Source organism: Ruditapes philippinarum, unplaced genomic scaffold (assembly GCF_026571515.1).
Source record: "Ruditapes philippinarum isolate M1 unplaced genomic scaffold, ASM2657151v2 ctg1041_1_1_1_1, whole genome shotgun sequence".
In the NCBI taxonomy this organism is placed as follows: Eukaryota; Metazoa; Mollusca; class Bivalvia; order Venerida; family Veneridae; genus Ruditapes; species Ruditapes philippinarum.
The window spans coordinates 332,887-347,632 of record NW_026859119.1 but is presented as its reverse complement, the minus strand read 5'-3'; the positions used below and the strand labels follow the sequence as shown (position 1 = coordinate 347,632).

Sequence of the window (14,746 nt, the reverse complement as noted above, 5' to 3'; positions counted from 1 at the left end):
TCATCGACATTATTCCAAGATCGTAGCTATAGAATGAGTTTATATGACTGACATGGTGTATATTTATATTTTTAAATCAATAAAATGTTCACGTATGACAGGAAATATTGAACACATTTAACAAATATCTGGTAAATAGACTCACCTTACTGAACTTTAGAGCATAGACAATTCAATAGTGTTAATGCAGATATTTCAGATTTATAGATCTAATTATCAAATCTGAAGATCAAATGATTTCTAATTATTATTTTTATTATTATTTAATCATGCCGCTTACCCAGTTCAATCAGTTTATAATTTCTATAATTCTAGCAAAATAGAGTTTCAAATATTTAGATTTTTAAGAGATGTCATGCTAAAGTGGTAGCTATGATATTTTTTAGAAAACTGAAATCTTCCTGTATGAATATTCGATATATTATGGAAGAAAGCACGAACTCTAATGGATCATTTAAATATACATTTAATATACATCACTTTGTTCTGCAACACAAAACATGAGCAAGATGAGATGAGCAAACATCCTTGGCGAAATTTATGCTAGCACCGGTTGGATGCAATGCAATGACTTATTTTTATAGTTTGAACTGCGAAGAAGGAAAATAGGCTTCACTCGATTATCTCAAGTATATATGTAAGGCTTAAAATATTTAATGTCAAAACTTTTGGATTGTCAGAAACCAATAACATACTTTACTCCTTTTATTTTCAAAAGCACAATATTTAATAAAACCTTTTTTCAATGATTATTAACGTGATAAACATGTCATAGTAGTTCTTCAAATCCATGATAGATCATATTGGCGCACTAGCTTTGCAACTTCCTTCCAGTAACATAAAGCATATGAACTAACGGTAACTTTCAATTCTGTCCGAATGTTTTCATATCAGCAGACGTAATACAATTACTTCGTCTGCTTCCTTTCTTGCTGTTCGTCCTGTGTTTGAATGGTGAACAATATCTCCACTTCCGGTAAACAAACGTATCACGGAAGTCCGAATCATGCATTGATACAAAGGGAGAAACTGCAGACTGAAGGATGATTAAGTCATCAAGAAATCGGACATTCGGATAATAAACGTCTGGATACATTGGACCGATGGCGAAACAAATCAGTACCGGAAATAGGCACGTGACTGTGACAAGAACACGCGCGAAGGCAATTCCAGTTATTCTAGTGTACGTGACCTTTTCATCTAGCTTATCAAGTTTTAACAGTTCAGCCTTGTAGACTTTAATCACCAGCGAAACGTATGATCCAGCCTGGACCAAGATTGGCAAAAGGCCAAATAAAACGACAACGGATATACGTAATGTTGTTGCTGTGATCTCATCAAACATAGGTAATTCAGTTTGCAGTTGACAAGATCTTTCGTGTATACGGAGGGTTGAATAGAAGTCCATTCCTTTATACACCGCCATGAAGCTTCCGGCGACTGAAACCCACGTGACAATGCTTCCGATAAGAACACGTCTAGGTGTGAACAGTTTTAAGTACCTCTGAAAATTATACATGATCATACGTCGTTCAATTGCAACGACCATATTCGTCATCACGGCTATAATTAGAAATATTGTCGATACCATCCACAACTCACAAACAACATCCGGACTATTTTTCGTGTGGAAAATGATGTATATTAGACTAGGCCCGCGTAACAAACAAATCAAATTGTCACTTAAAGAAAGGCCTATGAACAAATACACATTTTGTTTTGCAAATCTTTTCGCCTGAACAGATCCGCGGATTACAGCAACATTTCCGACAAGTCCTACTAAAATTCCAATAGAAATCAAAATAGATTCCAAAACATAGTACCACTTCCGGTCGAGTTCTTCAATGTGTGTATCAGTGGCGTTGTCAGCATGCATGCCGTCTTGATGACTAACATTTGTCATGCTAATAGAGTCATTGCTTTCAGTTTCGTTTGCCGTCAAGTAATCCATCATCAATTCATATATACTCTCTACCTGAAAATATACAATGAAGTGTTGTCAAGTAAAAAACATTTAAAATGTGATATTATTATCGGTAAATGTTAAAGGGAAAGGAAGAACATTTTTTTGTTTTGATTACAAAGTCGAAAACCCTAACAAATCATGAACCAGGAAATAATTATCCACTCTGCTTATTGCGTTCGAATTAAAGATTTCAGGGAAAACAAAACAGATGTGCTCTTTATATTATTTTTTTGTAAATGATTGTATGAACAAAGGTTTACCTAATTTATCATTTGAGTTTGAGCTTTCTTTCTGCAAGTGTTGATATGTCGATAAATGTGATCCAATGACCAGAGTATGTTCATGGAAATTCGAGGTTTAAGACATTAAGATAAGATTGATAATAAGGCAGTATTCAAGAAAGATAAGAGATGAGAATAAAATTTAAGACCAAATAAGACCAGACTTGACACGACACAATTTGATATATGAAAAGACAAGACAAAAGAAAGGCAAGGCAATACAATATAAGCCCACAGAGACCAAGACAAGACTACATGTATATAACCAGGCAAGACCAGACAATGTCTGATAAGACAAGTAAGATTAGGCAAGAACAGGAAGTTAAGAGCATACCAGATCGGACAAGACAAAACCAAGCCAGATCAGATAAGACCAGATCAGACAAAGCAAGATAAGATTTGAGTTTTTATTTATCTGAATTTATTACACATTGTAAAAAAATAAAAAAGGGCTAATGCTGAAAATTAAAAGCTTATATAACATATATTACGTTATTGTGTAAAACTATTATTTCAGAATGCTTTAAATTTCTTATTTCAAATATATGATATACGTATGTTAAAAATTGAAACATACACATTTATGACAAACAGTACGCATCTTAAATGGTGAAATAAGAATTATGCCTCTCTAAATTATACTTGACTAAACTTCATAATATCTCTAGATATAATTGAGAAATTTGATGACAAAGCAAGATATTTAATATTTTCAAGAAAGAATTAGCAAATTAATTATTTCACCTTTGATAATGTGTTTTTTTTTTGTTGTTTTTTTTTTTAATTTAAGATTATGAAAAAATCATGAACGGAGTACAATATACTCTACAGTATAATGTACACTATAATGTGACTGTGTCAAGCATCTGTAATTTATTTTATTTCCCCACACTGTTTGTGTGTTCAATTTGTTAATTCATTTTCTTGCCAATAGACATTATTTTACTTTGTTCCACTTGATTACGAACTCTTAATTTTGAGATCACTCAATATTTGTTCTGACAAATGAAATAAATAGTTCACATGTTTGTGAATTATTGCCCGCAAATATATCGCTTTGGGTAATGCACAAGTGCCGACGCCGGTAAAGACTATAAAAAAATGCTCATAAATTAAATCTGACAAAAACATAGCGCATATGTTACTCAAAGGAAGATTTTGCATTAAAAAGAAACTTTGAATATTTGAAATAGAAAAGATTGATATTGTTAAGACAGATAGAACAAAATGACAGAAAATTGGATCAATCGGTAATGCTAGAATTCTATAAAGAGGATATTTTAAGAGGACTTTACAACGATGTTAACATCTCGTAAATAAGAGAATTCTCAGATTCGTCAGAGATAGATTCTGTTGGCCATGTAGATCATTGAGTAGTAAAATTCTAAAATACGTCATCTATAGTTTACAAATACATCATGTGAAGTGAAAACTAGCGGAAAAACCAAACACATTTTGATCTTATGATGGTGATTTTTAAGTTTATATATACTGGGCGCCGGCTATGCCATATGCCCCAGACTATCGGACTCTGTTACGTCGCTGGTCGTAGAGCCTCTACGGAGGTCTTAGTTTACTCGCCTCTATACGTCGCTGATCGTAGAGTCGCAACGGAGGTCTTCTTAAGCTGTCTGTCGTCATAGAGATCTTCTCCCCAGGACCAAATTATTCCAATCGTTAAACACAGAAAGACAATAGTAGAAAAACACCGAGAGTCACCAGCATCTTTTGGGAGCCACACCCTTCGCCGTTAGTTACGTCACACCAGCAAAGTGACATAACTAGGTCACCCGTCTGAGCCACGTGCACTTGTGTGTGTGTGTGTGTGTGTGTGCGTGTGCGCGTGCGTGTGTGTGTGTGTCTGCGCGTTTGTTTACCCTCGCCACCGGCAAGAGACCATATGAGCGAGCATAAGATTGAAAAAAAGTGACTTGTTCTCTCTATCAGCGCCTTTTATAACTCATAAGTTCGATAATCTCCATCACTTTATGTATTTAATATTATTTCGCGGAGTGTTCATACTTTTCTTTGTTAGCCTCGTATACGTTAATATATTCATTAAAAAGTTAATATCATATAATAGTATCATGTTATTACACATATAACGTTGAACATGTATTATAAGTACTGCTTATAGATTAATTCTGGTAAGTCATATTGGCTTGATTATTTTGTCATGGACAGTTCGCAGTCAAATAACAAAACCAATATGAAATACAATAGCATTGTTATTGAACTCAAATTAGGTATTATAAAATACCACAAAGGGAAATGTTGAAATAAGTAGCAAGGTTATTAATATTCTCAGTTTGTTATCACTTGCTTTAACATAGTACGATAAACAGAATAGAACAGAGCAGAAATTTTATTTCGTAACGTTTACAATACAGTACCTTGTTACTTACACTATATATATCAAATATATAAATAGCTAAGCACATGATATAATTCAAAGATTTACAGTATATTGTAGAATGAACTTGTATAGCTGCAGAAAAAAAATGATTAAACATAAATGAATATATATATCAGAATAATTTCATTTTAATATAAATGTTGATAGCGTTAACTAAACGTTTACAATATCTATGAAAAACGTTTTAACATAACATGTTCATGTAGAATCTAAGCTTAGCAACATATCTGTTATTTTACTATTTGCAAAACGAATAAATTTACATAAGTTTAAAAGTACAGCTATTCGTATGACTGAAGTAATATCTTCACTTCTAAACATATCAACAGTTATAGTACATGCTATTGTTTAAAATGTATTAATTTCTTTTTATTTTAAAGCCCCAAAATGCCTCAGAAATGTTATATCATTTTCATTCTCAAAAACTATTATCATTTTACAGTTTCGAAAATATATGTCATTTGAAATATAGATGAACTACGTTTCTTTTTCGCTACTTTTGCTCTTTTGGTAATTGGTATAATAATATTGAATTAGTACTTTGTATGAATGTCAAAATACTACTTTTACATTTTGATACCTTTAGGACATATTACCTCACGTTCAGTGCTACTTCCCTAGTTGTTGAACATATTACATGCTATAAACCCATTTTTTAAACATTATTAAACAAATGTTTGTCATTTCTTAAGAAATGGAAAAAATGGATTTCTAAGGACTAATGTACCTTTAATATGTCTAGTGTTTGAGCATATCGTTTTATCGTGGATTATTACAAAAGTCAAACTTGAAGCACAACTTTGAGAAATGACGTACTTTTTATCATTCTTTAATAAAGTGTACATGTGTCAAATAAAAATTTCAAATATAAATGAATAAAAAAATTGTTTTACACGATATAAACCAGGTCATCCACGTGCCATAGATTCCTGAAAAGATTCTACAGTCCAAGTCATATATCGCATAAAATTGCAGACTACTTTGAAAAAGAATATCAATTGAAATAAGCTCAATGTCGCAAGATTTTATTCAGGAAATTAAATCTCATATGATATTATTCCAATGTGACTACTTTCTCATTTAGGCCCAATTAATGAAAATAGTCTTAATGGCGGAATTTACCAAGAACTATGAATTAACGGACGATTTTTCTCTAATGAGTCCCGCGGTCACATACAATACGAGGATTATTTCTCATTTAAACATTGTCAATAAGTCAGATGACAGTCATAACTTCCAATTTAAGAGGGTTGTTTTTAAGAAATGTGATATTTTTGAGAAATAAACTTTAAAGGTTTTGGGTTAAAATTGTAGTTAGCATTAAATTTGACATTTAATCTGACATTGTGTTCCTTGAAAGTTAGATTTTATGGGAAGATTTAATTATATCATATAAGACGTGCTTGGTCATGTTGATGCACTAAAAAGACAATGATCAGAGTGTGAAAAATTGTAAGTGAATAAGGCAGCAGATTCTACCAACGGCCCTTGTGCACACCCTTGGTCTTAATTTAGTGTATGTGATTTTTTTTTATAAAACTTTCGATTTACTAGACTGATTAAATTTCGTCGATTTACCAAAATAAATGTGCTGTGATTCAATTGAAATACTGCAATTCTATTGGCGTAAAAAATATTTCAAATATACACCAAATTTTGTTGTCAAGGCATTCAGGGCATGCATCAGACCGTCTGCGCACATTAACTACTTATTAAAGGTTAATCTCTTGAATTTTGCCAATGTTACGATGGATTGATTTAATTTTTAGTACAAGTTTATGTCTATCCGAGCGTTCGATTATCTCAGGTGAATTTTTTGTTTTATTTCCCTCGATCGAATGGGATATCTATATAATAATATAAGTACTTTTAAGTTTCATGATTTATATATTTGCTGAAAATTCTGTTTTACCATTATACACAAATTCATTTTTATCGTTTCAGTACAAATTATCAACAATTGAAATTAAATGAAATGAAAGCATGCCAGATTAATTTAGTTTTACATAAAATAATTTTAAGCAAAGCAGATGCTTTAGTATGTAGGAAAGAGACAAAAAGACAAAAAAAAAAATATTATGCTGCTTTGTTTAGTTGGCTTTAAGCCATTTAGCAATGATTTCGCGCATGTGCAATTCGCTCTTAAGGCAGTCTACTACCATTTTTCTTTCATACAAGGAAGTAGTCACTTTTCAAATTCAAATTATAATTTTTAGCTATGAATATATAGGACAATGTACTTTAAAGGATGTTTCTCTTCTGTATCCTACATGTGCACCAGACTAAAACAACATAAAATCATTCTCGTAAACTTTGGTCAGATTGTGGTATATGATTAGATGTCGTAAAATGAATTGTGAGAAACGACGTAAAATGATATACTGACGACGGAAAACATACCGTTATAAATTGTATTCTTTTATGTGAACTATTACAATGCAGCAATCAATCCAGTAAATATACAGTTTTAGAGGTTACATCGGATTAATAAGCAATATCCGTTCTAATACATCTCGAAACCAATGTATTCATGTTTAACGATGGTCCTACTACAAATCAGGGGATGAACCTTAAGACATTAAGTCATCAAGAGCAAAACATGGCGGGAAAGTAGATTTTTTTTATTTGCAAATATCGTCTTTATTAGATCTTGACAGTGTGGCATATTTCGAAGTTAATATATGACAAGTTTTGACTTTGTTAAAATATTAACATGAAAAAATGTTTAGGGATTACCATTGAATATGTCGGGAACGATACTAGCATATTTAGCCAGATTCACTTTTATTTTCATCGTTTGAGAAGCTGAACAAGTAGAATTAAATGTACTGTCCTGCAATTTGCTTTGGTTAATAGTACGCGAAATATTATTACAGACAATTTGCCACGGTTAAAAATACCAGACAAGTATACATGAGATGGTCACACGGTAAAAGCACTGGAGACCAGCAGTGATTTTAAGGGCGTGTGGCAATCTTCATTTAGGAATTGTGTAAGGGTGAATTCCCTCAATTGAATGTTACAACATTCAAACTGAGAAGCCTATCTATTAAACGCGTAAAACACTTTGGTCCAATGGTATATAAACATGTACATGATGTCACAAGAGTTAACTACGTCGCAATACCAATTAGCCCTGTATTTGAAGAAGGACGTTTCTCAAATTATAAATAACTCCTGATGGTTGAACTGGGAAGATCTCAACCGAGTAGAACTTTGCTATGAATAGAGTCTTGTGCATGTTCATACTACCATAATTTATCTTTTCCAATACATGGGGGGCAATGGGCGATAAAGATGGCACTTATGTGGTGTATACATTCCCTACATAGATATCAAAAAGAGGCCTTTCCAATTTCGTAAGTGTCACATCTGTTTAATAGCAAGAAATCTCATTTTAACCATTTCCTGTATAAATATGGTGATGCGCCCTTTAGAAACAATGCTAATATTTAGCTCTTGGAACCGTGTCTTCAACTCACGCATAGATTTCATTTCTTTTTTCTTTTTTGAAGCGTGTCATATTGTCGGATATATTAAGATAATACAATTTATATTCATACAAGAAACAAACTGCAGAGTAGTTCACTCCCTATACTTTGAAATTCGTACTTGTTATTTATAGTTACCGTGTAATAAATTGGTTGTTATTAACTTATTAATAAGTTGTATGATTGTATCCGTGAAGTACACAATAAGTAATACAGAATTATTGGACATACGTACGGCTTTTCATGCCTAGTGGTAATTGATATATTACTGTATGTCCATTATGCATTACTATTAACTGTCGCATCAATGTCATCATGCCTTTAATATGCGAATTATTTATATATGCATAATTATAATAACATTAGATATTGTCTCAGAGTACTGTTATAACAGTTTATATTATAATTATAATTTAAAACATCATTAAAAGTTATGAAACAATTTTTTCAGACACGTTCGTCAAAGTTCAAAAGTAAAGAACGGTTAAAAGGAAAATAACATTACAACACAATCTTAGTTGCCTAATTACGAGAAAGAAAACTTGCGACAAGACCTTTAGCTATCGCTAAGCCAGCCAAACTTGCTTGAAGTGAAAAGCTCGCGATATTTTGAGGTAAACTTTAAATGAATAATACTTGTATTACGGTCATCAAAGGCAAAACGTGGCCAAATCAATTTACTTCAAATTTTGAACAATGTTACACTTACAAGATTTCCGAGAACTGTTCTCTCACAATTCCACCAATTCCGCCAGTTTTTGCAACTAGATCAATGAACGGTCACAAAAAGCAACAAAATCATCACTCTTAAATTGTATGCCTTAAGGTTGGTAAAGTCCATTAGGAGACACAGGAGAGTCAATACAAAAAAAAAAAATAATTAAACGAGCGGTGGACTCTGGATCAAGACTTCATACTTGTGGCAAAGACACGTTATTGTAAGTGCATTTAAGACCTATTCATCTTTATGTAGGCATTCATAAACTCTATATGTATGTATACAATCTGCTTGGCGCCGTTGGCAACTTCGAATGATAGTATGAGATACAGAAACCGTTTAAGGAACCAACAGTCAGCAGTATCAGTCGGTCATTTTGAACCTTTGGAAAACTTGTTCGAAGGAGACGAGGACTACCTTTAGACTATTAAGGCGTTACATAAAGAGTTTAAGTAATCACATACCATTCATACAAGGATTGTTTCTTATGCATTTATACACGCCCAAGCGTATCTTTATTATAATTTAGAAGCAATAGAATATCATGACAAAAGCTATATTTTGTTCTTCGAAATGTAGCCAAGGTAAAACATGCCGGTAAAGAGAGCAAAATAAAATTACAATTCAAACAAATAAAATGGTATCATTAAAGTTGTTAACTTCAAGTATACAATTTCAATCGCAGATTTATAACAAATAAAAAAACTGCTGACAATCTATGACTTATTTTGTAATTATTGTATGTAATGAGATACTGTGGACGTACAAGTTACCGAAATAAACATTTTTTTCTCCTTTTTCTTAATTGTTCCCATAAATTACAGAAACTACCCTTCTCATTTTTACTATGAATGTCATCTTCAATATATTCAGTGCATAAGCTTAGCATAAGATTTTCTTAAGATTTGCACCTGTAACAAAAAATGATAATAATTTTGGTATTTTCAGGACGAACTTTATCTTGTAAAAGATTATTACGACAATGGTCTGACTTATGCCCCGGTCACATATTCACGGATAATGCCACGGAGGAGCTACGGTCTAATCGTTCACGGATTACTACGGAAATGTGAAAGTTCCTAGTCCGCTACGGTTCCAGTACGGACACACAACGGTATGAGTACGGAGTCCGACGGATTTACCACCAAAAGTCCCCGGAGAGACACGAATTGTTACGGACCGACACGGTTTGATACGGAGCGACACGAATTAGGACGGATACACAACGGTCTGCTACGGTATAAGCACGGGTTAGTACGAATAAGTACGGTCTTGTACGGAGAAGAACGTATTGATACGGAGAAGAACGAATTGCCACGGATCTATACGGACCTAATACATCCGTCCACAACCTCTTGCTTGCTCATTTTCAAATGCCTCAAAAGAAAAGAAAACCTAGAAAACGAATTGCAGAGTTTAATGATTTTGGCGGAGAGGACTTGGCCTAATCGCGTCCGACCCCCGAGTCACATCAGGTGCGATTAAAGTGAATTTCTTGAAGGACGCTGGATCCTCAACAAGTTCGACCATGAGAGCCTCATACTAAACATGAAGCGGTCTTCGTAAAAGCCCATCTCTAGTCCACCATCTCGTCTGTCTTCTCTTACCTGATTAGATATGGACTAGTAACCATTAATGAAAAATGTTGATCAATACTGCTTCTCTTTTAATTTAAAGATTTGCTGTTCATCTTACAATTACATTAATTATCGTGATGTTAAAGTTTTAAAAATATGTAAAAAGCTTGTTAATTAATCTTATTATCACTCAAGGGCCAGCCTCCGAGGCTTATGAGACACTTCGTTTTATGTACATATTTACTCCAATTTCACGATCCAATGTTTGTAAAATATGTAACATTAAATGTTATTCTATTACTTATGAATTGTAGTACAATATTAATATAAATTTACTTCTATGTATGTCATCAAGCAGCTCGACCACTGCCTCCGCATTCTGAGCCATTTCAATATTATAAAGTTGCAGACAGTCTCTGCAGACAGTAAATGGCAATTATCATGTTTCCGCAAATATGTCTGTTTTTAACAAGAAGGTAGTATTTATACCCTTGAAAAAGTACACGATACTTAATTCATCCGTACTAAACAGTGGTGGACCGTACCATTCCGTACCGTTTCGTGTTGCAACGCAATAAGCCGTATAAGACCGTGCTAATCCTTGCCTCTCCGTAGTACAACGTATTACGATCGTGGCTTACCGTGACAATGCCGTATTAATCCGTATTAAAACCGTAGCTTATACGTAGGGTAACCGTACAAATACGTAGTTCTCCGTACAAACCGTGGAAATCCTTGACAAGTTGGTGGACTACGAATCAGTAAGGACTAGTACGGTTTTCGTACGGACCAGTACGTATCAGTACGGATTAATACGGACTAGTAGGGATACGCTACGGTTGATTTTTCCGTAGCGAATTTTTGTGCATGTTCAAAAATTGTCAAGGATCGCTACGGATATACAAGGACTACTACGATTGATTACGGTTACAATACGGAGAGCTACTGACCAGTACGGGTAGCTACGGACGATGCCGGAATTAATCCGTGGCTCTTCCGTGGGCGTATTCCGTGAATATGTGACCGGGGTATTAGATTTTGTCAAACCACCACTTACAACCACGTCCACGATCCCATTTACTCATGCGTAAGAAAAGAGCGAAAAGCACACAAGTAAATGAACCTGTTTTATCAATTATTTATTTATGTGAAATGAATACTAAGTTGATAATTTTCATGTATCTTACATTTTACTGAAGTATTTATATAATTGTTAAAGATTGAATGGTTTAATGTTTATCAAAGTATTTCTAACTTTCGGTTCTTTTTTTCTCGGATTTTAGGTTTCGTTATTTCCAAAGAGGTTGCAAATCTGCTGATGCGGGTATTTCTTATAAACAAAATGTTGTCATATTGAAACTTTTTTTTTTTTGAAATTTCGATTTGATCTAACTTTAGTAACTTAAATATTTTTCTTTGAGATAAAACTACATTCACAATAATAAAAATAAAACATGACGGTAAGAAAATGAAATTGAGTACGAAATAAATCGTTTTGTTGGAATTTCTTATCTAATTCTCCTTAACTTTTAAATGATTTTCTAAAGACTTTACATTTTGTTTCTTTTTAAAATACTTTGTTTGTACCAACATTGCATATAATTTCAATATTTCAAAAATTTAAACGTAAAATTCAATTCTAGGCCCTTTTGTTTCTATTGTCATGTTTCCGAAGATACGACATGCAAACAAACCAGTTTTAGTTCGGCCGAAATTCTTTTTTTTAAAGATGCTCTTGTTTAATCTCTCATTTATATATTTCAATTTCGCTGAGCTACCCCAACCCCCACGCCACCATTCCTGACAAAACTTACGTGATATTTAATATACAATGTACCACCATGATAAATAATTATTTGATAATGCCATTCTGTTTTATAGAAAAGATTATAATTGATATTATTACTTTGCAATTCTCATGTACAATTTATTTTCTTACTTAAAGCATGTTATGCTGAAATATTTTATAAAAAACAAAAGCAGATTTTGTTAAACATTTGTAACAAAGCATTTGTGACATGAAAAATGTACCTTAACATAAAAACATGTTCCGATATGTAGTATTCCGCTGCTACTTTTTTAAAGATTTTGCGATGCCCTACTTGCTTTCAATATAATGTAATTTACGCATTTCTCTTAGTTTTGAATTCTGTAATCATCACTTTCATCTTATAAACAAACGAATGAACGAACGAACGAACAAACAAACGAACAAACAATTCTTCAATCCACAGACAGCAAATAAGTAGCTTTATACTCTTCATACAAGAAGTATTTGTAAAAAAGTAGAAATATATCTCATTTGGTAATGAATTTGTTTATCAGGATTAAATTTTTGTAATAAAATCTTTTCAAAAGAAATGATTAAAAATGAAATGTTTGTATTTCAAAGAAGCAATGAAAGCATTGATTAAGTCCTACTATTTAATAACGCCATCAACTTTAAAGCTGATTCAATATATTTCATAAAGAATAATTGAATAAAGCAATATAAAATATGACAATGATGATATTAAAACCTTACCTGTGATATTTCAAATGTCTCTCTCCTTTTCGTATATTGTAAATGACTATTACTGCAGAAGAAGCGCGTTCTTTCGTCTATTTATATCATTTTGTCACGTCATCATCTATGGAAGGCAATCAGTAACATATTATCAGGCAATTCGCTCGTGCCACTCTGCGTTTATTGAGACGTCAATTTGTTTATGAAATTGGATGTAACATTATAAACTGGGACAAGGTGAGAAAAAAGTAATCAACGGTGTTATACATGTTTATGCCTATATTTGAAAAATCATGAAGACTCAGTTGGAAAGTCAACACCTTACTCTCAAAATAAATAATGATTTATTATATTTTCTATAGCAAAGCTTGCTGAAGTCACATCGCAACCACAACATGGTTTTAGAAATATACTGGTATTCTTTAAAGATATATTACGCTTAATTTTTTATGTTGAAATACAGTTAATAACTATAAAGTCTCTTTCAAAATATAAAAAGAACAGTCTTTAAGTATATATGTTTTGTTTTAAGCGGTTTGCATTATAGTTGAAGACAATATGAAAACATAGTGTCATTTAAGAAACTAGCAGTTTTCTTTTAAAAAAATAAATAAGAACGGTAAAAATTAACTTGACCAGTAAAATATGGAATACAGCTTCCACAACATAGCTTGTGCGTTGTCTTTTTCAAATTAGAAAAAATATCTTTGACAGTTTTTACATTTCAATTTATTTCTGCAATATTTTTTTGTCACCACCAGAGGGCATTGTAACACCGCACTTTGGGAAACGCACTTTGGGGTCCAACCCCAAAGTGCGTTACACTCCGCTTCGCACTTTGGGGCCCAACGCTCTTAAAGGTCAAAATCTAGAAATGGACCCCAAAGTGAGTTAATATGCTACATATTAACGCACTTTGGGGTCAAAATTGGACCCTAAGTGCGTAACGCACTTTTAGGTCGGACACCTAAGAGCGTTGGACCCCAAAGTGCGGTGTTACAGGTGCAAAGTATATCTTTAAACAATACCAATCAATAGAAATGAACTTTTCGTTTCAATTAAGATAAATATTGATTAAGTGTGGATTATATTACAAAACGCTTAATTGAAAGAAATAATGCCAAAATGTAAAAAGTTGTAATAAAAGTGAAGCAAAATACTTCAGCATTTTCTCTTAGGCAATGCTTAAGTCTTTTATTTATCAGTCATTTTATGTCTTTTAAGTCAGGTAATTCTCGGAAAACAATTTCTTTATCTCCACGTCTTAAATTACTTTATTATTATGAATGTTATTTGAGGTCATTAAGTTCTCTTATATCCTTTTTTGTATCTTTTCCAGAACATGTAATTGTATATTGAAATTCTTTGCTGATATAGCAAGATTTTAGCTTTTCTTACGTACTCGTATAATCTACAACAATTGAAAAGCTATGTCGTCTTGAAACATATCTTGGAATAATTGGAAACAATTTAATTCCATAGTTTGTAGTAGGAGTTGTTTACCAGTTGTCCTTGGGAAAAATCATAGGAATTTTAATAGAGATATCTTCATCTACAACAATCAATTCTGATTATGACTAGCAGGTGCTTTGTCAGGGAACTGTTAATAAAGAAATTATTTATAGGCAAATCTAAAAAGTTAAAAGAATAAAAGTTCTACAAGACTTAAGACATAGTGTGCGAATTAGAATTTATAGAATGGGTTTAGTCTCTCAGTAAAGATGTATAAATTGGGACTAGACTAAACAGTTATAGGAAGGCTATTCCAAAGACCTATGCTCCTAGGAAAGA

General features: G+C 32.7%; 1 protein-coding gene across 1 annotated transcript; it reads right to left on the bottom strand.

The window, feature by feature from the left end:
• Positions 1-604: 604 nt before the first annotated feature.
• Positions 605-13,030, bottom strand: LOC132755304 (uncharacterized). The gene is made up of 2 exons (XM_060746158.1): positions 12,974-13,030; positions 605-1,975 (listed from the first exon to the last, which is right to left on the bottom strand). The coding sequence occupies exon 2, from the start codon at positions 1,952-1,954 to the stop codon at positions 866-868; it is 1,089 nt and encodes a 362-aa protein (XP_060602141.1). The 5' UTR covers positions 1,955-1,975; positions 12,974-13,030; the 3' UTR covers positions 605-865.
• Positions 13,031-14,746: the final 1,716 nt, after the last annotated feature.

What these genes read in the sequence shown, in the direction of transcription:
- LOC132755304 (XM_060746158.1), bottom strand. Translation starts at nt 1,954, where the DNA reads ATGATGGATTACTTGACGGCAAACGAAACTGAAAGCAATGACTCTATT.